At 41.8% G+C, this 27051-nt stretch overlaps 2 protein-coding genes across 3 annotated transcripts in view; both read right to left on the reverse strand.

Annotated features, from left to right (window-relative positions):
* On the reverse strand, positions 1-10714 carry LOC119725336 (tRNA (cytosine(38)-C(5))-methyltransferase-like). The gene is made up of 10 exons (XM_038196731.1): positions 10559-10714; positions 8131-8252; positions 6901-6977; positions 4879-4950; positions 4070-4135; positions 3339-3384; positions 1475-2406; positions 923-980; positions 612-750; positions 1-218 (listed from the first exon to the last, which is right to left on the reverse strand). Exons 1-10 carry the CDS (start codon positions 10632-10634, stop codon positions 106-108), a joined length of 1701 nt encoding a protein of 566 aa, XP_038052659.1. The 5' UTR covers positions 10635-10714; the 3' UTR covers positions 1-105.
* A 2933-nt stretch (positions 10715-13647) lies between these two features.
* LOC119725337 (TBC1 domain family member 9-like) overlaps positions 13648-27051 on the reverse strand; it is a 42948-nt gene continuing 29544 nt past the window's right edge. For both annotated transcript variants that reach the window (XM_038196733.1, XM_038196732.1), the window contains 11 exons: positions 26472-26661; positions 25410-25556; positions 24781-24892; positions 23626-23869; positions 22712-22921; positions 21629-21799; positions 20685-20856; positions 19821-19942; positions 18699-18963; positions 17082-17200; positions 13648-16655 (listed from right to left, as the gene is read on the reverse strand). In XM_038196733.1, the coding sequence (XP_038052661.1) occupies positions 15888-16655; positions 17082-17200; positions 18699-18963; positions 19821-19942; positions 20685-20856; positions 21629-21799; positions 22712-22921; positions 23626-23869; positions 24781-24892; positions 25410-25556; positions 26472-26661 (2520 nt within the window). In that variant the 3' untranslated portion in view covers positions 13648-15887. The remainder of the gene's footprint in view (positions 16656-17081; positions 17201-18698; positions 18964-19820; positions 19943-20684; positions 20857-21628; positions 21800-22711; positions 22922-23625; positions 23870-24780; positions 24893-25409; positions 25557-26471; positions 26662-27051) is intronic.

Raw genomic sequence — 27051 nt, forward strand, 5'->3', positions numbered from 1 at the left:
GGCCCTTACTGATACAAGTACACGTTAAACATTAAATTCTCATTCTGTCAAGTAATTGCAAATGTAGAAAGTCTCGTTCTGTCAAGTAATTACAAATGTAGAAAGTCAGCGGGCACGCTCAGTAACCATGTATCTAAGGAGAACGGCCACAACGTGAACATTCAGGCTGTTGCCAAGGCAACGGTATCGCTGCTTTCTAGTCAGCTCGGCTGGAAAAACTGCAACAGATACAAGGAACAAGAAAAGGAAAATGAAGTATTAAGTACGGGCCTAGACGACTACATGTACTTTAATATAGGTTTCTCTCAAATCACGTCATTTCCTACAGACCAGCCAAGTGCACTGGCATTTTGAGCGTCAGCTTGCTTAACGCGCATAGCAACGCGTCGTATTTTGAGCACATTTCGAGCACAAGCGCGCGTGTTTAGAACATTTTAAACATTGCCAATGCGTGCTAAAACGTAAAACACGCAGTTGAGCTTCTTCTACAGAGATGGTCGTCTTTGAGAGAGACCTACATGATCCTCCTTTCTCAACCCTCAATATTAAAAATGTTGGTGAAAATTGTATCCCGTATCTCAATAATGTCTTGCGTGGTTTTAGCACCTTACCAAACGCTTCTGGAAAGTGATGCAAGTTGGTTATCTCTCTCGGGGTGAAATATCGGATTCTAAGACACTTCAGCTGGTCAAGGTACTTCTCCGTGATCCTCTCAATGTCTTTCTGACAATGCTTCAAGAGAGATGTCCCCTACAAACAAATGCATTAGTTTAATATTACAGTTTTTAAATTTAAGTGCCTCTGGTGTTTTACATTTTCATAATTCGTTGCCGAGAGTAAAAGTCTGGACAAAATAATTCAGACTGCCATAAAATCTTGGATTTTGACAAATTCCAGGAAAAAAACTGAAAACTGAACTCACTTTTGTGGTAGTGTTCATTTGAAGCATGGAACCGGTGCCTTCAACATAACGACCATATCTGTTGAATATAAGAGATGAGTGGTTATAGTCATTTTCTCAACTCTTTTCTTTGTTCCCTTTTAGTCTTGGTCGATGACAGGCTTGGCCTTTTCCCCCTAATTCAGCCTGTCCCTGGCACATGCAGTCAAGCCACTGCGGCAGTAGAGATTACAACTATGACGAATCAAGTCCAGCCTTGAGAACTTTGGCAGCGCTACCCAGAAAATTCCAAGCAAACCTCACACATACATTAGCTTGGATTCAGGGCGTATCAGATATGGGTAGCATAGCCATATGTGTCGCATTTCCCCCCCCCCCTTTTTTTTTAACCTAAATTTTAATATCAATGTTTGTTAAAAGTAAATTTTGAACCTTAGCAACATGAAAACTTGTGCAAATTACCTTGGATTCACTTATGTTTTTACCCATTATTAGAGGGCCCTCATTACCTAAAAACTTTAATTTGAATGAAACCTTGCCCCTACAATTACTGTTAGGTAAGTTTTTACTCACGCCTTTGTGAAGCATCTCGTGCGGCAGTCGGTCGCCGTGACGACGTCGACGATGCGGGCGAACCTCTTCAGCAGTCGGTCAGGAAGGAGGAGCTGCTCTACCACCTCCGCTGGGAGATTCTCCACATAGTCGCCCACAATCTTGCAAGAAAACTCCTTTTCATCGTTCGTTCTTTGAGAGCTTGGCTCATCACACTCTTTGGGTTGTAGCGTGAGCAAGCAAGCTTGCGCAGCCAGGGAACCTCTGTCAGTCGTACATTGAGCAATCTCATCACTGCTACCCCGATCTGCTTGTCTCTCACTTACACATTCACAACTGGATAAACCAACATCTTCCTGACAATCTTCTGTCGAAGGACGAGTGGAAACCGCTACAACTCCAGCTGAACTGTCCTCTTTGCTGTTTGAAATTGTATCTGAGCGACTTCCTTCGTGACCCGAAATGTCTTCGCTCACAGCCTCCTTACAAGATGATGTGGATTCTTCGCAGACAGCTTCTGCTCTTAGAAGTCCAGAAACTGGCCCTGTTTGGGGACTACTGGGTACTCTTCTGTTTGTGATTTCACTTGAGCAACTTCCTTCATGATGACCTGAGATTTCGGATTCCTGCGCTTCATATTTGCAAGTGTGGGTTTTCGACCCGGTGTCGACAATGTCGCAACATCTGCAATGTTTTCTTTCACGTTCATCTACTTCCAAGTGGCTATCAGAGTTTGAAGTCGCGGCAAATCGTTCATTGGTGCCTTCTTCGGGACTTTTACTTCCAAAATCCGAAACTGGATCACAAGTTTTAAGCTGTTGCTTTTGCAAGCTCTGGTGCTCGAGTTGCGAAATGTTGACGGGGTTGAACACTAGAGGGCGACGTTTTGCGAGGAGGAAGTAGCGCAGGCGCTGATTGGGGATACCGAAGTGGGTTGGAGACAGAAGAAACTCCTGTCGCAGGATAAAGAAGAGAGCGAAGAAATTAAAGAAGCACTTTCGACCAGAATGCATCCTTTTTGGCCCTTAAACGTGTGTCCAATGAAATGATGATAGCTGAAAGATCGATTGCATACAACTATACCTTGAAAATGACTTTAGGCCAAAAGGTTTTCTGGTCTGCACGCGCATTGCCGTAGCCAAGCGTGTCGGCCAAATTAAAAGGTTTTTTTTCTTATCAACACCGCCAAACTCACTGGTTCGACGGGAATCCTGCTGCTGCACAATTTTAACATGTTTTTAGATGGGGTTATGATCGAGTATAAGCTTTATGCGGCCTCTCTGGGCTCCCATATATTTTGCACTAAATTTAGACAGGCACCTTTTGCAGACGGTGTTGTAATTTTGTAATTGTGCATCTGGAAGCCAGACTGAGGGAGCGATGCTGGTGTATCCCGTAACCTGTAAACGTTTTTTAATTAGCACAAAGTGTAAGGGAGCAGACTAATGACCAGCCTGGCAGCACATGCACGATGTCGATGTCGCTGTATGGTCTGATGTTACCGTTTTCTCTGATTTTTGTCTTGACTATCAAAATTTCCCAAAGAATATTCTTATCGGTCGAGATCGTACGTGGATGCAGAATTCTCAAGCCTTATGGCCTTACTGAGGTCACCTCAAGCTGCACTCTGAAGGGGGATCGAAGCGTCATCTGCAACATCGGCCGAGATTTGAAGGAAAAAAAAAAATGTGTCGCCCCACCACGTTTGGGGCAAGCTCCATACCAGAAACCGAAGACTTTTTGGGTGGCCTTATCATTGAGTGAAGGAAATTTGATTTGATAAATGTGATAAATTTGAGGGTGGGGGGGGGGGGAGGGGGGGGGGGGGCTTGCCCCATCCTGACGACGCCCATGTGTGGAGGCTAAAATGACAAACTCAACAAACCTGGTAAGTATACTTGCACTGCGCCAGTGTCTGCACAAGGTGGTTCCTGTATTTAAGTCAATAACAAGACAATTTTTAAAAAAGGTGGGACTTTTGTTTTGGATGTGTTACAATTTTAAAGGGAATATACAACATTTGCAAACATCGAAAAAAAATAAAACTACCAAGTTTTTACGAATTATCTTGCTAGGATGTTGGTAAATGACAGTCTTAAGCATCCTGTAAAATTATGGCACCTGGTGTGAAGTCATTTTCAAGAAAATGGCATTTTTGTATACATTTCCAACGGTGGTCGGCCAACCACCGTTGGAAAAACCTAACTATTTTTGAATTACTGCTCCAAATTTACCATTTTTTTTTCAGTCCAAAGTTTGTTTGCTATTGGTTACATGTTCAGGAACGGGTGCAGGCCAGCTATTAAAACTGGTTCCCTATCCTTTCCAGCATCTATAAATTGATCCGTTTTATCTTTAGTGGAGTCAGGGAACCAGACTACTTGAACACTTTTGTTTCTCTTGGTTTTTCCAGCATTTTCGAACACAAAACTTCAAACATGTCAATGTAACAATATTTGATCTATTATGCTAACCCCTCAAACAGTTCATTTCTGAAAATTACAGCAAAAGCCAATGATGTAAATTCCCTTTAAAGGGAATCTGAACCACTTTATAATGAAAGTTAAATTCAGGGTGTGAACATGTGACCATTAAAAAAATGAAGAACCAACATACCTTGTATGTGATGTTTCAAACCCTTGAACGTTCTCCACAAGAATGTAGTTGGGCAGTTTGGCCAAGCTTTGACAAGAGTGGAAGAACATGAATTCACACGGAGTTAGAAAAATCACTTAAGTCAGAGTTCATCATTTGCAGCTATCCAAAAAGTGACTGGCGTAATTATTGTTGAAAAACATACTTGGTTGAAAGATAGTAAGAAGACTAAACTCCCTGTGAAATTATTCTTTCTGGCAAGCTGTCATTTTGAAGAAATCAACGAAAAAAGGACTTTCCAACGGTGTGTCTTAAGAAGCATCGTTGGAAATTTCCGTTAGTAGTTTGTTTTTTTATTCGGCGAAGCGTGCGCAAGCGTTGGCACGACGCACACGCGCGCGCGGTTGCTATAATTTGTCGGATCAGTGCGCGACATCGCATACCTGCAATCGGCTCAGTGAGAACGTGTCTCGGACGCTGAATTCAGGCCCAATTCAAAACATGATTCAGCAACTTTTGATTTGAAATCGAGATCCTAGAATGTTGTTTTGCTCAAAATGTACAGCTGAAGCTGAGCTGAAACTTCATCAGGTTAGTTGTTCAGGACCCTCCTTTAGATTTTGAGCACTTTTGTTGCTTCAAACGAACAAAATGCACAAATTACAAATGATGGACTGTACCTTTAAATACATACAGATAAGATCTATGGAGAGGATGGAATTACAGCGGAAGTACAAAATGCAGAATATGGAGGAAATCTTGGGAAGGTAAAAGGAGAAAACAAGTGGAAATCATATCAATATAGGAAAACTATCATGTCCAGCACTCACCGTGGCAGCATTTCTAGTAGATGGAAGAAGCTTTGAGTGCGCGGATCATTGATATCACCTTTCAGTCCGACCCTGAAACAAAAACCCCAGCAGAATCATGACTTATCACAGATAACTATTGTCAAAGTAAACTACCCAGCAGATTGATTCACCCTTCGACTAGCTTGTCAGTAAAAACCTGAACAAAGTTTTTCAGTGAAGCGTCGTGGCCTCGTGGTCTGGAGCATCAAATTCAAGATCTGTGGGTAATGTTGCAGGTTGTGGGTTCGAGTCCAGCTAGGATCTGTGGTACGTGTGTCCTTGGGCAAGGCACTTTACACTAATTGCATCTACCCTGACCTACCCAGGAGTGAATGGGTACCAGTGACGGCAGAGATGGTTATTGCGGGTGGTTTAGCTGCTTTGCATCGAAACGGCAGCATCGAGCTCACTATTCCCCGGCAGAGTTGAAACGGTCATTGGATTGTTTTTATGGGCTCGGTGAGCAGGGGTAATAATGATGCGCGGTGCCTTTTATAGGACCAATACTGATGCTATTATTCTAGTTTTTGTAAATGGACAAGTACAACCACATGTCTTCAATGAATGAATGGCATTGTCCTGTCAACTACCAAAAAGCCATTATATAATTTTACTCCTCTTTTGGGCCAATCATTCTTGCAGGCTTTTTTAACAGACCTATTTTGTTGAGCTTTTAAAAGGCAAATTTTCCTGCTCCTGCAACTTATGTGAAGTTCTCTGAAAGATTTTGTACTCAGTTTTGAGTCTCTGTCCGAAAATGATGAGTGGTCCAGTGGTGGGCCAACAGTTATGGTGTCGGACTTGTGATACCTGGGTTCGAACCCTGACCGCCAACACGGTGCTTGTGTTTTTGGGCAAGACATTTTACTACAATTGCCTCTCCCAACCCAGGAGTATAAATGGGTACCTGTGAAGGTCGAGATCAGAATGCACTGATCTTGAGCTGCTGCAGAAACCAGTCTCATGGCAATGTGAACAGGGGTAATAATTGTGAAGCGCTTAGAGACTGTGGCAGAAATTGTTATAAAAGTACATTATCAATGCGATGCATTGCGAGGGTGCAGCCTAGCCTACACCAACTCGGGACTTGGTCGCCGCCCTCCACTCATCCCTATCCAGCATTAGGTTCCTCAGCTCCCCCCGTGTCACTGAGACCATAGAGCAAGGACCCAAGGAGTCAGAACTCTTGGGCGATTTACATTTTGACCATTAACATACCAATCCCTCGGGAATGTCTATAGCTACAGCACTGTGACCGCAAGCCTCGACCATTCAAAGCGTGAATGCCAGCGGCCTTTGAACACGATGATCATCGCCGCCTTTTTAGTTGGTAACCAACAACCTCCCTATATGCTGCATAATAAGTCATGTCACGTCGCTGCTCTTTTTTGAAAAATATATTTTACGACAAGATAGGTTTTTACAACTGCGCAGTTGTTAGATGTGAGTTATGAACTCAAGTTAGCAATGTGCAGTTGTTGGTGCTTAAAAGCGTTATCTGTCCCTGTAATTTGGAGATAAATTGGATTTCTTTCAGATAAGTTTTCATGTATTTTCAGACATTTTAATTGGCAATATAGCATTGATGAAATGTGTTTTTTTGGAAAATTTCACAAGTTTTCACACTAAAAGTACAGAGCATTTTGTTCTTCATGAAATGATTGTTTCAGTGATGTTGACCACATTGTAAGCCAGTATTAGCCAACTCCGAACAAACACTTCAAAATCATTCATTTTTAGCGATGTATGACAACTGCGCATGCGTATTTACCATGGTACTGTCTACGAAGCCATGCAAACTCCTTTTTTGGCATTAGTGAGCGCGGATCTCTATTGTGTTGAGATTAGCGTAGTGAGCGACTGAGCAAGCTGCCGCCAGGTGCATTCTATTGTAGCTTTCGAGCACGGCGACCATCATTTTACTTTTGAAGTCTTGGAGTACGAACTCCTTGGGTCCTTGCTCTATGCTGAGACCAACATCCCACCGCAGCGCATCATTACCTTGTAAATGGCTGGCACGGAGGGCTCATCAGAAATATGTCCGCATCCCACTCATTAAACTCCTCTAATGTGATCGACTGTCAAATAAAAAAAACCAAATTAAGGTTGAACAAAGAAGTTGACTGCAGCGCGCTTTGAACCTGCGACCTCCAGATAACCGTTCCGGTGCTCTTCCAACTGAGCTATCCAGCCCTATGTTGGCAGTTCCCCATTTAGTCAATGCAGGGCTGCCAACTTTCACGCATTGAGCGTGTTACTCACGCATTTAAGGTAATTCTCACGCTCTCTCGCCCAAACGGGATTTTTCTCACGCAAAAAAATAAATAATAAAGAAATAAATAAAACTCCAAAATGATGTTTAAATCATGATGTTTTGCTCAAAAACATTGATTAAAGTGGTCATAAATTGCCTCAGATTGCACCATCGAGCGTCTACAATCAACTTTTTTCGGGACCCTTAAAGGGAATATACATCATTTGCTTTTGCTGTAATTTTCAGAAATGGATGGAATTGGGGGGTTGGAAATATAAAGTAAATATAGTTACAATGACTTTTTGGAGGTTTTGGGTTCGAAAATGCTATAAAAATCAAGAAAAACGATCATTTTCCTGTAGTCTGGTTCCCTGACTCCATATAAGAAGAAACAGAGCAGTTTACATACATTGGGGAATTGTAAGGTCAGGGAACCAGTCTAGCTGGCTCGTACCCGTTCATAGGTTTGTAATCGATTGCAAACAAGTGCAATGGTCAATTGGGGCCAGTATTTGAAAAAAAGCCAGTTGTTTCCAACGCTGATCGGCCGATCAGCGTTGGAAATTGATACAAAAATACCACTTTTCTTGAAAATGACAGTATACCAGGTGCCATAATTTTACAGGATGCTTTAGATTGTCATTTACCAACATCCTATTAAGGTATTTTGCAAAAACTTGGTAGTTTTATTTTTCGATGTTTGCAAATGTTGTATATTCCCTTTAAGCAGGCCCACGCACGCAAAAGCATGGTTCCTTCTGATCAAGCTCCATCACCAAATTCTCTCTCTCACTTCTTACTCAAAGTTGGCAGCCCTCTCAATGTCTTTGTTCAAGGGGAACTTGTCAGAGGCCATAAAGGAATACTGGCTCTTCGAAGTCCAGCATTTGAGAAAACATTGATGCCACCACCCTTAGATACACAAGGCAAAATTAAATGAATGAATTAATAAGCAGAAGAGAAAAACTGTATTTTACCTGGATGTTCCTTTGCATGAGGTTCACATTTGGGAAGTTGTGTTTGTACACCTTGTTGGCAAGATCGTTGATGTCAATGGCAGCAACCACTGATATGACTGAGGCATGATCTAGATGGCTTTCTGAAATAACGCAACGGAATGGCAAATATAAGCAATCAGCGTTGATATGCATTTGGTGAAAGTGTAGACCCCACTCCACATAAGAGATTAAGGAAAGAATGCTGCACCCTGACGCTGCTTTTTACTTCATATATCATCTCAAGGAAGGTCAGTCATTGCAAAAATGACGATGAGACATGAATCTGGGACTGAAATACATTTTCAATTTTGTTAGGAAATACTTAACATGCTTAAAAAAATTCTTGGCTCTCCACAGACTTTGTAGACAACCGCTGAAGTAGCGTCAGGTTGCAACATTCTTTCCGAGAATAAAGACTGTGCTGAGAATCTTTTTAGATTTGCACGACTCCAACTGGTGAATCAGGTACATGTAGAAAATTGATAGTGGATATTTTGCCGGAGGTAATGATGGCAAACTAACGATTACTAAAGGTTTGCCGGTGGCAATCCATATCAACAGAGGGCGCTGTACTCTTTAAAATAGGGCTGAATTATAAGATGTATTAAATTCCCACCAAAAGTTGTGTAGCACGTTTGGTGTAATGGTTAAGCAAAGGCTCTAGTAAGCGGGATGAATCGCGTTCGATTCCGACCGCACCACATTTTTAAGTTTTTTTTTCTCATCCCCAAATAAATAAGAATATTCTTCTTTTATTATTTTAACATGTCTCAAACATTTTTTGCAGAGTATTACATTTTCTTTTTCAGATTTGTGGCTCTGGAGGATTTTTTTTAAAAGGGAAATAAAGTCCGAAATTATAAAATGGTCTGAATCCCATCTTGTGAATACGAGGTAACAACGATAAATTTGGCATGGAGCCAGACTAAAACTTGTCACCGGAAAATGTTTAAGTACAAAAAAACAGTAACTGCGCATGTTCAGTGCATATCCGGCAAACTAACGATTACTAAAGGTTTGCCGTCTCCGGCAAAATATACACTGCCTAGAAAATTTGCATTTTTTTCCAAATCCACTATCCAGTTTACCAATTACTGATCATACCAAAACATGGAGTTAAACAAGAAGACTGTCCGAGGTTGCAAAAGTAATTTTGGAAGTGACCGCATCTGGCTGTACAGTACTACTAAAGTAGTACTACTATGATCGCAAGCTCAGAGTCAGAGCTAGCCCGACTGCGTCTGGCCGTACAGTACTATCGCAAGCTCTGTAGTACGGCCAGACGCTCAATGCTTCCAAAAAGACTGAATTTTTTTCCCCGCTGATGTAGCGATTTTGCTACAGATTTTGATCGAGATTATCTTTTCATCAAGGACACAAATTTCCAAAGTTAAGGTTCTTAGTCATAGAGCAACTCATACCTTTTCGAAAAAACGATCTTTGGTCTCAATATTTTCATCCATCTGGCCAAAAGACGACTTTTAGTCATCATCTTCCACAAATATCGTCCTGAAAATGTCCTCCATGCGATTTCAAAATGGCGGCCGCGTTGTAATGTATGCATTATGCGAGCGTGCTTGGGTAAGATAATGAATATGCATCATAGTTTATGACGTTTGTCGGGCGCGCGGCGCGGCTGGCCATACAAACACGAGGTCATGAACTAAATAATGCACATTCAACTACTCGTTTTTGCCGGCTGCGCTGGCTGTTGGCGCATGACGTCACGCGGAAGCGTAACACCCGATGACTGTTTCATGCACTATTGGTTGCGGTTCCAGTACCAAAGCTGTGATGCGAGTGGTAAACCTCATATTAGTGCATGAAACAGTCATCGGGTGTTACGCTTCCAACAGCCAGCGCAGCCGGCAAAAACGAGTAGGCCTAGTTGACAGCGATCGCTCTCTCTGTGCCTGTTAATCGACCGCCATTCATTGTACACAATTTTTTTTGTGCACAAACCAATGGCGGTCCTGGCCAATCCAGCAAGGTTGTCAAGTTAGCGGTTATTCCTCCTGTTTTCACTGCAATTGTAGGCTGAATCTTCATCGTGGATCGTTTTTTACTTCAAGGACCTGTGTAATGGTTATTCCAGGCAAGTTTGGGGTGAGTTGCAGTTGCAATTAGTGTGTAACGGGGACAAAATTGAACATTTTCCAAAAAATTTTGCAAATACTACAAGTTACGGGATAAATTCGCTCCAGCCCTTATAGACAACCCAATGATAAAACTCAGGGCTGGGTAACTCCAGCTAGGCTAATGAAGTCAGAGCTTGCGATAGTACGTACTGTACCGTGTACGGCCAGATGCAGTCGGGCTAGAAGTGACGGTCCTTTGCTTAAGCTGTCGGTCCAGTTTATAACTTAACTTTACTATCATACTATCAATATTTAAAACAACAACAAACCTTTAACTGCGTAGTGCATTCCTCCGATCCCGCTGTAGAATTCCACCACACGCAACCTGGACATGGGCGCAGCCATGTTGAATTGGTTAAACCACAACAATTGGTGGCGCTCTTACCCCGGGTTGCGGACCAGAAATTAGATACGTTGTCTGATGCATGCACAGCAGACCTGTTTCTTGTTCTGTGCTGTTATAAATCCCCCACTTCAAAAAAAATAAGGAAAATACTCAAAACTCTCCAAGGTGATTGAGACACACATCAAATTGAAACTGATTTCATCATCTTTCATTTTCTGTTCATTTTTGGGGGGTAATCAGATGACTTTTGGGGGAATTTTCCATCCAAATATGATCCCCCCAAACTTAGTCGTGAAGACAATCATCATTGAGAAATGATGCCCACACACCTAGAAGACCCAATTTCATCCGAATTTCACAGAACTAGGAACAATCCTTTTCACGGCTTCCACAACTCTTTTTTTTACAAACCCACAAGTTCAGGGCCCACAAAATGCTCTAATAGCAAAAAAAAAAATGTGAGGGCATGCAAAATCATGATTTGGCCCACGTAATTTCTTGCCTTTATACCCGCCTGCAACCTTTTGCATTTTCACAGAAATCTTTCAGCAGAAATGGTCATGGTGGATAGTTGACCAATACATTTTGGGCGGTCGTGTAGTTTAGGACCCTGTTTCATATGACATGTATAAGAGAATGAAAAGACCCTTTACGTTCTTGGACATAATACCTAAACATTTGGCGATGATACAAGCAGGAAAAGTCACTATATGTGTTTGGAATCATCTAAATAGTTCGCTGAGATACCATGTTGATTATCAGCTAGCTTCCCGTACCATTTTAACTTATAAGATCTTATAAGGTTCTTATAAGAATCTTATAAGATTCTTGTAAATGAGTAAGAATCTTATAAGATTCTTACAAGTGAGTAAGAATATGTTAAGATTCTTATAACATATTTTCAAGTCAGAATATCTTCTGATAGCTTCTTATTGTTGCTGAGGAATTCTTATAAGAGACCAAAGTTTGAGTCAGAATGTTTAAGAATTCTTATAAGAAACCCTTTGAGTAAGAACTTGGTAGGGGGTCTCTATAAGAAACTTTGTCAGGAGGATTATGTTAATAAGCTGGCTGCTAATGGGCCACAAGTAGGTCACATGACACAGTGACCTTGCATTCCAGAGACAAACAGTCTTTCTACAACAATTAGTAATTGTTGTAGAAAGAGGGCAGGGTTTGACTCATGAACGGAACTTGTAAAACATTAGAGGTGTCCTGAACTACACGATCACCACATTTTGTCGGAGCTTGCTTTAAAACAAATGTTCTGAGAGATAGTTCATACAATACACCAATAGATTGTTTCTGCATGTCCAATATATTTCAATAAACAGGGACTACTCAATAAATCTTCACTTTTTGATGCTCACTTTTCTTGTTTATGAGATATATCTTTCACTGCCTACATGAAAATAATACACTGCTTTTCATACATTACTCCTTGGAACTTTGTTGTGAAGAGATTGATAAATATAAAAAGCACACAGGGTTTATTCTGCTACACATGATTCCAAAAAATCATTACTTTAATATTTACACCGTTTGCAAACCAAATAAATGCTGATAATTAATCCCCCCCCAAAAAAAGTTCTTTTGTTCTGCTGCTCTACAACCCCGACCCCAGGTTAACAAAATTTCTACATTTCAAAATAATATTTTTAATAGTTATTTTTTTTGTACATATTCAAAGAAATATACAGAGTGAGACAACATATAAAGCATTCACAGTAGTTCACAGTAAGACTACTAAAATTGTCCCAAGATCCGATGCTTTGGCAAAGCATAATTTGACAAATGTTTGTCTGCTTTTCGTTTTCAAAACTTTGAAATACGTATCCGAGCAAACTCCAAAATTTTCTTGTCTTGATTTTTACGACATTTCAAAACATTTCTTCTTGTTAAATTTCCAAAAACTTTCATAATTTGCCTCAGAAATTGCAACTTTATCCATTTTTTTTAATGGTTGGGTAACTACATCATTTGTCATTTGTGCTTTTGTTTTTCGTTTGAAGCAACAAAAGTGCTAAACTAAACTAAATTGATGAAGTTTTAGATCCGTGAGTGCTGTTTATTCCGTGAAAAAAAAAAACTTCTAGAATCTGATATCAATTCAAAATTTGCAGAGTCAAGTTTTGAATTGTGCCCGAAATCAGCATCCGGGACACGTTTTCACTCAGCCGATTTCAGCTGCGTGATGTCACGAACTCAACTGTTTTTGGGGTTGGTTGGTCCCATGACCCCTGTACCCCCCCCCCCCCCCAACCAACCAAAAAAAATCCCCCCCTCCCCCTCTTTAAAGGCCTCTTGGTCAAGGAATACATTTGTCAACTGTGACATAGCTATGTTATACAAATATTCGGAGGCTCTGAGTGGAATGGGAGGAATATTATCGCAAGGTAAAAATCTAGACTTCTATTTCAGGAAGCGAAACCGAGTGAAATGGAAAAGTCCAGATTTTACCGAGCGATACTATTCCTCCCATTTCACAATATACAGCCACACAATATTTGTTCTATATAACTGACATACAGATCCTTGTCATTTGATTTAGTTAAAATGAACTTCTATTAACAAAATTGGTTGGAAATGTATTTCTCTCTTCCAAACCACCCCTTCACGAAATGTTTGAACCCAACTCTGTAGCTACTGGCTCTTGGGAACAATACGCGCTACGCGCAACGCTCACACCAGCATGCATTTGCACACACATACCGCGCCATGGAACAAGAATGATCCTAACTGTTGAATAGTAAATCCCATTCCCCATGGGCGGATAGCACTTTTTGAGCCCCGGCGTGAATGGGAGCAATAACGAATGCCACGTGATGTAAGTTAAACTAATCAAATGACAAGGATCTCTATGTCAGTTATATAATTAAAGATGGCCTAACTTGCAACTTGCAGAAATATTCTTCTAAGTTTAAGCAACAGCTACTGACGACGGATTGACTACAATCATTACTTAATTCAAAGAAGAAAAAAAATAATAACTGGCAATTTAAGAAAGCTTTTTACATCTACATTGCACTTTGTGTCATAATCTGATCAATTACAAACCGCCACGGATGTCATTGGATGTAATTTTGCCTGAAAATTGGGTCCTGCAACTTCATCTTGAAATCTCTAAAACTGCGATCTCTATATGCAAAATTGATTTCTACTCATTTTAAACAAATTTGGACTGTTTTGATACATTTTATACAAATTGAGATTTTGTTAATATATTTTTATGTAATCATTGTTTCTAGTTTTTAAAAGTCTCTGACAAAAGATTTGTACACATTGTTTTGTTCATTTTGGAATATATTTTTTTCTTAATCATCATTTCTGCCAGCGTTTTCTATCCTAAAAAACAAGGGTCTTAGCTTTTCATACAAAGCTAACATAACCTACGAGAATTTTTAAAAAGGCAAGATCGCAACTTTGTCAATTGTGCATTTTTTGTGCAGATTAAATTTTGCAAGTTATTTTCTCCAAGTTAATTGGAACTAGGTATGTACTAAATTAGAGTGCTCATCCGCATGTGGCAATTCCCCTGAACAAAATTAAGGATGTGACTTTGCATTTAATTCTGTAAATATTTAGCAAATAATTTAAACATTTTTCAATTCTTACATTTTGCCGGTTCCACGGAGCTGCCAACAACCACAGAAATATTTGCTTAACAGCAAAAATGGGTTACCAGCCAAACTGTCATCAGTGTTTATGGCTTGTGACTGGTACTCTGTGGCTTTTTGCTAAGCGAGATTTTCGGCTTTGGCAGCTGCGTGAAATTTGGCCCAGACTGAGTGTCGAAAACTGCTAGATGCTTGTTAGTTTCACACACAGAGATTTGGCTCAATTAACTATCAAACAAGCATCCTCTAACTGGCCAAGGTGCGAACTAGCACACACATAATTACAACTGATTTAAGAAATGATTAGCAATTACAGAAACAAGCGGCCGATTTCACAAAACGCCGCGACGTGTCTAAGGAAGACTAACGTGTCTTATTAACTCGCGATTTTACCAAACTTCAGATGCATTCAACATGTCTTATTATAAGAGTTTAGGCTTTGCATGGTGGAGTATCGGTATCGTTTCGGTTTGCGGTAACACCATGTGGTAATAACTACTGCTTAGAAGATATTTAGTTCTGAAAAGAACTTGTCCTGCTTATTATCAACTTGCGCTAAAACAACTTGTCTTTGGTCTCAACGTTTCAACTTGCATTAATTTAAGTATTGTTTTGGAAATCACTGCACCATATTTTCAAAAAAGACGATCGAGTGTTGGCCTAGAGTGATAGTTTTGTGGAAAACCGCTGTAGAAACAGATTTGAAAAGATTTTGCCACGTGTGCAGTTTTGATTAAAATAACCTTATTGACACAATTTAATTATATGCCAACACCTAGTTGACTTTTTAATAAAAATAAAATACTTTGGGTTCTCGAAATAGAGTTTTGAACCGGAGAGCACGTCATCTAGTCATAAGGGTTTTAATGACTCTATTGAATCTTGTGTAGGTGTACTTTGCATATGAAATTTAATGAGCAGGTAAATGTTTTCAGGGGAAGTTTGCATTCTATGTCCAGGAGCGGGAAATTGGTTTTGCATGTTTCTTTTCATCGACCGTTTCGTGAAGCGCTAAAACAGACACAAAACAGACATCAAATTGGTAATTTCATTGGTAATTTTGATGCGTCTTGCTTAAGATGGGTTTAGTGAAATCAGTCTTAGTAGCTAGGATCGATCTACATGTAAGAGCGGGGGCTCGTATCAAGTCCTTACGTGAGTTGTAAGACAAGACGAGTTTCGTGAAATCGGCCCCAGGTCCATATATGTGACCCGTCACAACAAAATGAGCGATTAGGCCGGACTTTTTAAGAACTGAGGTATTTATATATCTAGATTCTGCTGAACAAGAGCTTTCCAATGGTATACAACATTTAGGGGTACTGAGTTCGGTAAGGCGGGATCGCTAAAAATGTGTCCGGGATTAAAGTTGCCATTAAGTTGCAGACAGAAAGCTTCACTTTGTTACATGCAGTAACCAGAGTTGACACTATGTGGCATGTTGACTGACCTCTATGGACTGGCTGCTATGTGCTACTTGGATAACGCGCCTTGAAGCAAAGATTCCGCCATCTTGCTTCCCCAAACGTCACATTCTGCAGTTGCGTTTTTTTCTTTACATTTATAAATGTACACTTGCATGAAGTATTAAATAGTCAAATAAAACCTACGTTGTAACTGTAGGAATTCACATCATTACAATGACATGCTGACATCGCTCATTTGTCTCTGCAGCGACCGGCCCTGCCGGAAACCCTCCACCAACCGAAGAACGTCTGGCCGCTCCTCGAAGAACTCCACGATGGCCGACTCGGTCAGCATGGAAGCCAGGAACTGCTCGAACGTGATCTCCCAGGCGGGCTCGCTTCTGCCACCGTTTCCCGCGACCGGCAGAGTCTTGGGTCTGCTGGGGCTCGCCTTTGCACGACTCGGCGACTCCCCGGCACCCGTGTTTAGTTGGTGGGCGGCGTCCCCTGATCTGGATAGAAGCGTGTCTTTTGGTTGATCGACACCTTCCGCGACCACGTCGGGGCTGACGTGGATATCGGCCATGGCGTCGGCTAATTCCATTTCAAGCGAGTCTCCGCCTGCTTTCCAGTCAGTCCCGGAGCTTGGAGACAAGTTTAGATCTTTCGCTTCGGTTTTTTTATCCTCACCAACATCATCGGAATCAAGGCTGGAAGCCTCAGCCCCTCTCAACCCGATCAACCCAGGAACCGTCTCTGCTCCTGATGACCTTTCGGGAATTTCGGATCCACTGGCGGTGACCTCCGAGCTCTCACCTCCGTCGAAGCTTTCGGTCAGCTCGGATCCCGTCGGCGTTCCCTTCTTGAACTTCTTGCCGACCTCCCCCAGCTCGAAGAGCAAGGAGCCGACCGTGGCGATGGCTCGGTAGAGTTCCTGCTCCCTGGGGTGGTCGACAAACATGTCGTACATCGTCTTCAACAGCTGAATAAACTGGTCCTGCAAAAAGAGAAAGAATTGTCAAAATTTGAACAGTGACTTTGATCCTCATGAACTGGAATCAATCATCTTTTTTTTTTTAGGGTTTTGATGGCTACAGGACTGTAGAACCCAGCAAGTAATTGCAATTACTGGAGAGTCAAGTCGGCGCAGTGGTTGCTTTCCTTGCCTTCCATCGCTATGGCCCAGGTTCGATTCCTGCCCGGACCACATGTGGATTGGGTTTTCAGTCCCTGCCTGATTCCGTGGTTTTCCCCAGAATATTCTTCATGGGTTTTCCTCCCACCTCTAAAACTGTAATTTCTTCTCATGGCCTTCTCTCTACAGGTTTCTTCAGGCTTGCGAGCTACAGTGCCTAGCGGCGCTTTTGAGGAATCCTTGGTTTCATTACCAGAAATAAATAAAATAAAATAAAAATACAATTACCTGGTTGATGCGTGGGACGTGCTTGAAACCTTTCCTCCGTTCTGCTTCTTCCTTTTCCCGCTCCCATTTCCTGATGTAGTAGCGATATCCTTCCCTCTGCGATTCCATGTCATCCTCTTCTGTTTGACGATTGGAAGAAGGGTGATAGCAAACGAGACTTGAGGTTTCACACTTCACAAAGCTACAATCTTTATTCATACCCTCCCACTCCTTGGGAGAGTTTGGCCAAGTGGCGAGGGTTTGTGACTCATGATTGAATGATCAGGGGTTCGAATCCAGCTGCTGGCCATATGTTGTGTCCCTGGGCAAGCCACTTCACTCCAACCTGCCTCTCTCCACCCAGGAGTATAAATGGGTACCGGTATTAGATGGGGAGTAACCTGCGATGGACTAGCATCCCATCCAGGGGGGAATAGAAATATTCTCAGTCGTTTCATGCCACTGAAACTGGAGATAAACGCCGGCCTGATGGGCCACACTGGCTTGTGACAGACTTTACTTTCCTCCCCCATTCCTTAAATATCCACCAGGATGTTTTGTAGACACTGTAATTACGAGTCGTTGCTTCAATGGCTTGATTTTTGGGGACCAAAGTTTTGTACCCAAAATCTTTCGTTCAGTAATAACACGATCAGTAAATTTTTAAGGTACAAATGTATTTCAAGGTAACATTTAAAGCTTAAAGGTAGAGTAGATCATTTGCAGCTATCCAAAAAGTAACCGACCAAATTATTGTGAAAAAGCTTACTTGGTGTAAAGATAGTAATGACACTAAACTCTCTGTGAAATTCCTCCTTCTGGCATGCTGTCATTTTGAAAAAACAACAAAAGAAGGTCCATTTCCAAAGATGTGTCAAGTGACATATTTTTGGGAATTTCCGTGAATCCGCCCGCATGCGATCTAATGTGTAGTTGGTTTGCAATTGGGCGAATCTGTGAATGGGCGACAATCTGAATGAGAATCATGTCCTGAATTCTGATTTGGGGACTCTGTCATGAGATCGAGAGGGCACAATTTAAAATATGGCATCCCAACTTTGGAATGTTTGTTCTGTTTTCTTAAAATATACAGCATTCGCCGAGCTAAAACTTCATTAGGTTAGTTATTAGGCATCCGTGTTTAGATTTTGAGTACCTTTGTTGGTGCAAACAAAGAAAATGCACAATAATGACAAATAGCCTACTCTACCTTTCAAAGGTCGACTTTGCTCAAAAGTACTCGTTCAGCAATAGTTCTTGATCAGCTTGTATAATAGTATTAAATCAGGCGATTCACAATGTTTGCCAGGAAGAGTTCATTTTTCCCAGTGCATTGTGGGAGATGGTCGACAAATTCACAGCGCGGGACGTTTAAAATTGTTAGTTTTTCTGGTCAGCAGTTTCGTAAGCGTATGATTCGAGTATCTGGTTGTCCTTTTCTGTTCTTTTTTTTTGAATATGACGTTTTTTTGTAAGGCGGCAGAACCCTATGCCCCAATCTATAACAAATTAGCTCAAGTTGTCTAACGACGGGCATTGTTTTGTTGACCGTAAAATTGAAAAATGGACTCACCACGTCAAACTCTTAGTGGTGCACTGCATTGTGAACAGCGGGAATTGTAGAAACAAACATCCTACCTTCCTTTACAGCTGCTGCTTGTTCTCCTTCTAACAAAACCGTCTGAAGCTCGTCACCTGTTGGATCAAAGACGTCCCCCCTCCCCTCCCCGTCTTCCCCCTCCCTATCTTCCCCCTCCACGTCTTCCCCCACCCCCTCTACATCTTCCTCTTCCAGTAGGGTCTTCTTGGGGGAGTCCGAGGGCGTCTGACCTGGGGTGTGCTTGGGGGTTTGCTCCGTCTTGTCTTGGCCCTCATCGGTGGACTGGCTGAGCGGATGTCCCTCCTGACCAATAGGAAACATTGAGAAGTGGATACAAACATCAGGACAAATGTTACGACAGCTGTGATTGGTTCGGCAGAATTTGTTCAAATTTTGGCAAGAAACTTGACCTGGGATATTTCGGGTGCAGGATCTGATTGTCTCTGACACAAACTTGGGTGTTGGTCATTCTATAAATTTAGGGTTCAAAGTGTGACATTTTTCCTGTCCGCGTTACCTTGGTACTTTGCAATTTGCCATTCAAGTATCATTAAGAATGACCTCAAACGATTGTTTAGGCCGAAAAAAAAAGTCTCCGGTTTCTGGTATGGAGCTTGTCCAAAAAGTGGTGTGGCGACGCGGCTTTTTTTTTTGTTTACCTGACTTTTTTGCTTCAAATGTCGACTGATGACTGCAAATGGTGCCCGACTAAACTTAGTGCAAATATATGGGAGTCCAGAGAGGCCACATAAAGCTTATTCTCGATCATAAACCCATCTAAATACACGTTAAAATTGTGCAGCAGCAGGATTCCAGTCAAACCAGTGAGTTTGGCGGTTTTGAGACATCATCTTTCATTGAAAAAAAACTTTTTCATTTTGCCGACGCGCATGGCTACGGCGACGCGCGCGCATACCAGAAACCGGAGACTTTTTTTTTTTGGCCTTATTTGTTGGGTAGGTAGTTCGCTATTCATAATCACTCTTGGAGGACGACTGCATTGAAGTATGCATCAGAATTATAAAATAATAGAAGCCAGATGTAACAGAGACAGGAAAAAAGTGGACCAAAATTGATATGATGATCCATATCCAATGCCAAATCACCAAAAACAATCTTAAAAATCCTGAAAAATAAGAAAATTGCAAAGAGATTCTCACTGGAGCCTGTTCCACGGTGGGCGTCTTCATCGTGTCCTCAAAATACTCCGCCGCATCACATGCCGAGTCTGTCTCGCCCTGGTCCTCGTCAGGCGATGGTTGGCCGACGGTACTTGCTTCATCTGATCAGAAATGAAGTGGAAAACGAAACTGAACTTCTGTGGATATAGGCCTTTGAAAAAATGCTCCTTATAATGTGACATCTTTTGATGACATCATCATGACGTCACTTCAATTTTCATCTACTGTATGTCACGTCCCTCTCTACCTACATACCAAGTTTCAACCAAATTGGACCCAGTTCTGTAGACATAGGCCATTCAATGTGAAACCACATGAAATGCGACGACTTCATCATGATGTCACTTCAATTTTCATCCATAACACATCCCTGTCTAGGCATATACCAAGCTACAATCATTGGATCTACAGTTCTGTAGATGTACATTTAGGCCTTTGAAAAATACACCTTTAACCCCTTAAGGACGGGGTGTAATGGGGACATTCCTCCACACATAGAGCAAGTGGCCCGCATGACTGCACAGCCTTTGTGTGGTAGCGGGACTGCACAAAAGCAGCAGCTGTGGAACTACCCACTAGCCGTGTGCCACGGCATACCACAGCTGGCAACTGCATTCCAATGAGGATTAGCGGCCGCGGCCATGACCGCTTCCCGTCCTTAAGGGGTTAATGTTACGTCACATGACATTTGATGACATCACCATGACGTAATTGTTCGCAGGTCATCTACTGTAGATGGTCTATCATGCTTGTGCCATGTTTTGAGTAGATCGATTACAACTAAGTGCCCAAAGTAGGGGTGGAATAAAAAAGTACACAAATCAGACAGAGAAAACACTTTACCCGTCTGAGAGTCTCCAGCGATGCTCTCCATGTCTTCCGGAAGCAGTGCCGGGGGTAGATGCAGCAGGTAGAGCAGCCGGAGCCGTTCGGGAAGCTCGCCCCGGCACATGATGCCAAGACCCCAGGCAAAATCACGGAAGTTGATCAGGTTGTCCCGGTCTTCGTCCAGGAGCTGCAGAACCGAAGGGAAGTTTAGCCCATTAGCACTTGTACTTACATTGTGTTAGGCTGCATCCGCTATGGCTAGAAATAACACACATTGTTAGGCCTAATAATGACATGACACGACATGGCACCTGTTCAAATCTGACTTCAATGGAGGTTCGCAGTTCTAGAAGATATGTTTTTATTTTGACGATTTGGAAAGTGTGTTACAAACAATGAAAAGAACATTAAAATATGAATAACAAAAGTGTTTCTTCACCTATTCATTACTAATTGTTTTTCCGCACGATCATACATGCGTATAATAATGGCAATACTGCTGTTTATAGTATCAATACGGAAAGTGGCACAAATGGATTTTTGAGTGTTTGTGTTCAACGGACCATATCTCTGGTTTGGCAAAAGCAAAATTGATAAAACAAATAGCATTTGAAAGCTGACTATCCCAGGTTTAACATTAAATAAGCATCATGAAATGTTTTTCAATATTCCAAGGACACAGAGCCCGTTTCTGCTTGCAGCATTTTGTTTTTTTGGGGGGGACAGGCTGTATATACAATCATATGGGGTTTCGGGAACTAAGGGTAACAATCGGGACAATGGTACCCAATAACTTGGTCTTTAGAAATCTCAGTACCCCAGGAGTGAAATGCCATGTAGGTTGAGATTTCATTAGAAACAGAGGAGAACAATTGTCGGGAAGTAAAGATGGACCGTAGTGTTACCCCCTAACCACCATATGTCAAGATGGGTGTCTGTGTGATTGTGTCAATACCTACCCTAAATGCCCTGAGAACTAAGAGGTCAGCTTGGGTGCCGCGCGCCCAGGGGGAGAAGGTCAGGAACAGGGTGCGATACTTCTCCACGTCGATCTTGAAGGTGGCTAGGAAATGCTGGGTTTGGTCCAGGACTGGCGCTCCCGACAACATGTTGCTGGAAAGATACTCCTCCTGAAAAAAAAATAAGAATACAAAAAATTCTACTTTTTTGCCATTTCATGAAACAGCGTATAACTTACACCGTGCCTATGATTCACCTAACAATGCCGTTGCGTATCTGCGCAATTAACTGACAATCCAATTTCATCAAAAATTTGCATAGCTGTGCAATGTTTTCAAATAATCCCGACGTCTTTGACAAGTTCAATCACAGCTTTTGCAACGGCCGTTTGTGCGTGATTTCGTAACGGTCACGAAACAGTCATTGAATCACCTCCGCCCACGATTTTGAAAACAGTTTGTCTGACTTTCGTTGGAATCAGGCATCCATTAAGACATGTCCCAAAGATGCTTTGACTAATCGCAGCCGTGCTTAATGTCCAACATGCGTGCACAACATGTCCGACATGCATTCATGGGCGTATGACGCACGTGGCTGGAACGCGAAGTGTGGCATGAGAGAGGTGTACGTGTTGTTTGCCCACGTGTGCAACTGGCATTGCTCAACACATTGCAGGCTTTCAAGCAGACTCCGTCGAAAAAGGAGAACAGTATGGATCAAAACGTTGTAAATGTAGGACTTTGGGTGACAAAAACAAGATAAACGTAGGACTTTTGCGGGCTTTCGGGAGTAGTTGGCATATTCTGTACTCACAACACTTGTGCTCCATCCTCAACTAAGCTCTTGGAAGTACAGTTGCAGTGCTCCTGCGCCAAAGCCCTTCATTGTGTGATTAACATATGACAGTGTGTACCACTGTTATGAAAAGTATTCAATGAGATTTCATTTTTCGGAGTTGTGGGACAAAAAGTAGGAAAAAGAAGGAATTTTAAGAAAAAAGTATGAAAAGTAGGAGTAGGTAAAAAAAAAATAGGAAAAAAGTGGGAAAACTTCAAAGCCTGGGATTGGTATTAAAGACTCACCTTGAATATCGTGTAGAGTTCTTCCAGCTCTTGCGAGTTGAACGGCACCTCTCCGGCGAGACTGCGTACGATCGTTCGGCGGGCCGTGTCCTCCAGGCCCTGCACCACGCGCAGTCGCTGGTTTAGACGCATCTTCTTAATCTGGTCCGTGCGGATGTAGCCGTATTTGGCGTAGGCGTTGTGGATGAGATCCGACACGTCAACATCGGGCTGGGTGGCCAAAAAAATGTCAGAATGAATGGATCGTTTTCCAGAGCTGTTTTGCAGAAATGATGTAAAGTTGCAATTTCCCTTGTAATATGACTTCAATTTGACTTATTTTGACTTGTAATTTGACTTACACTTTCACTTGCAATTTGGCATGTGATTTGACTTGTGATTTGACTTGCAATTTGACTTATGATTTGATGTGTTATTTGACTTGAGGTTTGACTTGTGATTTGACTTCCAATTTGACTTGCGATTTGACTTGTGATTTGACTTGCAATTTGACTTGTGATTTGACGTGCGATTTGACTTGCGATTTGACTTGTGATTTGACTTGCAATTTGACTTGTGATTTGACTTGCAATTTGACTTGTGATTTGACTTCCGATTTGACTTGCAATTTGACTTGTGTTTTGACTTGTGTTTTGACTTGTGATTTGACGTGCAATTTGACTTACAATTTGACTTACAATTTGACTTGTGATTTGACTTGCGATTTGACCTGTGATTTGACTTGCAATTTGACTTGCAATTTGACTTGCGATTTGACTTGTGATTTCATTTCTTGCTTTGATTTATGATTTAACTAGTGTTGGAATTGACTACAACTCTGCAGCTTTTCACTTAGCGCCAGTAATTCGCAACTAAAATTCTATTTTTCTGCCTAGCATCTCCTAGAAATCAGACACAGCATTCTCAAGAGATACCTTTCGTTCCATAGTCATAGCTGCGAGCGTAGACATGTGAGGCATGGTGGGCCCCGTCGCGTCTTTGTTCTGGACGCTCTCCAAGTACGTGCTCAGGACCGTCATGGCCGTGCCGTCATCCTCGCATTGCAGAAGCGCGTCGTAGTTGGCGTCCAGCACGGCCAGTGCAATCTGGAAAATGACGCGGGCCCCGTCGTAGAAGAAACAGTCCATGATGTTGACGGCACTCTCAAATGGCATGACACTGTTAAAAAAAATTGAAATGATGTGTTTTGATGTGGTACAAGACTTAAGACATAAAAGCGTCAAGCTGTGTTTGCATGTGTGCTTCCCTATGGGAGCCTTGTGGGGCAATTGGCTGGCCAGCCCACCTGGCTCCAATAGGAAAGTGTACATGTAAAGAAAGTGATGTCATTATGGCTTAGGGGACAAGACCTTTGTAGTCAGTGGTGTGCCACTGAGATGGAATGTGGCAAAATGTGGTTTTGGGGGTTTTTTTGGGGGGGGGGGGGTAAAAAACCTATTGTTTGGGCTAAATTTGTCATTTGGCATCTTGTTTTCATATGCAAAATGCAAGTCTTATTGTGAGTTTTTGTTTTTAAGGCAGAGAGAAAGGTTCATAAAGATAACACACACAACATAGAATATCCCGATTCAGTAGGTTTTTATCATGTGTGTGAAGTTCAATTCAGACATCCGTAACATTATAATGTCACGTCCGTAACAAAAAAACATGATGTTTCCACAGCATCAAAGTAGCTTTTTGTAAAATGTCCTTGGTAATTATATAGAGTGAAGCTATATCTACCACAACATGGTTATTTCATTAAATTCTTGCAAGAAACTTCACAGACTTTTATCAATGCATACTGATAGTTAAAACCTATGTCAGAATGTGTATTATCTGTAACGGTCGTTTACAATGCTTATATGTCATTAATTAATTCAGCTAACATTACATTAACCATGTCATGTTGTACATTAAGGCCGAAGCTAGAGTTGTACCAAATATAGAAAATTCGACGTCACTGTCAGATTTTTTATTTCTTGCTTCAAATTGGTCATTAGCTCTCAATGCAACGTCTGTTACGATGGGATTGCCTATATAGCTTAATATTGGATGGTCAGGTCGCCAACCATGGACAAGATTTTCACCTGATGAAGATGGTCAGAAACCATGACAACGAGATCATGCTGAGAATTCCAAGCTTCTCCATCTTGACGTAGAGATCCGGCAGATACTCCTTAGTCAAAGCCTCAAATACCCCTAGAGAGAAAAACACAGACACACAAAACAGAGGATTGTGTACATGCAGTTGAAAAATCATGATCATAAGCACAAACTTTCGTGGTTAAAAAAAGCTGTGAAACTGATCCCAAGTCACAAATTGTACAAACCACACGGCTTCTTTAACTGGTAACCTGTTTTTGGCTAAGCAATTACATACCGTGCTTAGCGAGTTAGGGCCTATCACAATTCATATCCGGAGTTCTGGACAAGTTGCGGGTAGAATCATTCACTTTGCCTGGAAGAAGCTCTGCATTTGTCCCAGACATGTTAAGGTGAAATTTTCATTAGCGACGGCTTGACTCATCAATACTGATAACTTCATTGCGGGAAGATTGCGGGGAAGTTGCTCAGAATCCTGCAACTTATACCCGATACAATGTTCGCAACTTGTCTGGAACTCGTCCCGGATATAAACTGAGAGGGGCCCTTACAGTGGTTTGCATTTCAACCAAATTGGGCCCAGGCCAACTCAACGTTTTCTGCCTTCACTTACCTTGGTCAATGAGGGCGCCAACAACCCGCGTGTTGTAGTAGTCCGGCAGCAGTCTTTCGCAGATCGCAACCAGCAACCAGAAAGCCTCTTCCTCATTTGCATAAAGCAGGAGCACGGAGGTCACAATGTTCATGGCTTGGCAGTAACCTAAAAAATCAAACAAACAAAATAAATTTGTATTCATATACGAAAAATAGGTACAAACTAAAAAATTTAAAATGTGCTTTACTTTAATGCTTGTCCATGTCTTAAAGGGAAAATACAACATTTGCAAACATCAAAAAATAAAACTACCAAATCATTTTGAAATACCTTGCTGGACTGTTAGTGAATGACAGTGTAAAGCATCCTGTAAAATCATGGCACCTGGTATACTGTCATTTTCATGAAAAGCGGTATTTTTGTATCAATTTCCAACGCTGATCGGCCGATCAGCGTTGGAAAAAACTGGCTTTTTTCAAATACTGGCCCCAGTTGACCATCGCACTTGTTTGCAATCGATTACACACCTATGAACGGGTACAAGCCAGCTAGACTGGTTCCCTGACCTTACAATTCCCCAATATATGTAAACTGCTCTGTTTCTTCTTAAATGGAGTCAGGGAACCAGACTACAGGAAAATGATTGTTTTTCTTGGTTTTTATAGCATTTTCGAACCCAAAACCTCAAAAAAGTCAGTGTAACTATATTTGCTATATATTTCCAACCCCCCAATTCCACCCATTTCTGAAATTACAGCAAAAGCCAATGATGTATATTCCCTTTAACTTATGCATGCGCAGTAATAGCAGCATGTGAACAGCTCCTGTCAAACGCTGGGCAAGACGTCATAACAAAACTTCTTGGTTCTGGCTTCCGCTGTACTTTATGACGCGTGAGGCTGTTGGAAAAATGGAATCTTGCCCTGCGGTTCGGTCCCAAATGGCTGACTAGAGTAGTCCAACCATCCTGCGTTCGAGTACAGTTTGTCAAACTGTGGTTTAACCACAGCTTGGCTCCAACTTGCTCAATGTGGCATTCGGCGTGTCAAAGGTTAAAAGGTCAGATGAATAATTCATTACCTATCGTGGGGTTCCTGTAGGCGTAGGCTGTCAGGACCCGTCGCAGGGCGGCGATGCCCAGCTCTGACTGGAATGCCGGATGCTCCGGAAGGGATCGATGGAGATCTCTCTCGATTTCGTCAGTCGCGATGCTGTCCTTGCCGAGGCTCTGCTCCACTAGCGATTGGTAGTAACCGGCTTGGGTGGCCATCTTAGTTATAAAAAAAAGGCTGCAAGTTCAACTTTACCTGGGGTAAAGCGCTTTACCCCTGTTCAACAGGAATCAGACCATTTCTTTTTTTCTGTAGCAGCTCGAGATCAGCGCAATCTGGTCTCTTCACAGATACCCATTTATGCTCGTGGATGGAGAGAGGCAATTGTTGTAAATGATGTTGGTCCAGACAGGCTATAGTTAAAGCGCCCTCCAGCGACTGGATGTTTTCCGTTCGCCGAAAACACATCAACGTTGAGTCTGAGAAAATTTTGTTGACAAATTCTAAGCAAAATTGCTGAACATGGAGGCATGGAGGTACCAATAATTGTTAATTATGATGATTATCTTAATGCGTAGTACAAATATTGAATAGTTTAATATGATTTA

This window comes from Patiria miniata, unplaced genomic scaffold, assembly GCF_015706575.1.
Source record: "Patiria miniata isolate m_02_andy unplaced genomic scaffold, ASM1570657v1 HiC_scaffold_19, whole genome shotgun sequence".
Lineage (NCBI taxonomy): Eukaryota > Metazoa > Echinodermata > Asteroidea > Valvatida > Asterinidae > Patiria > Patiria miniata.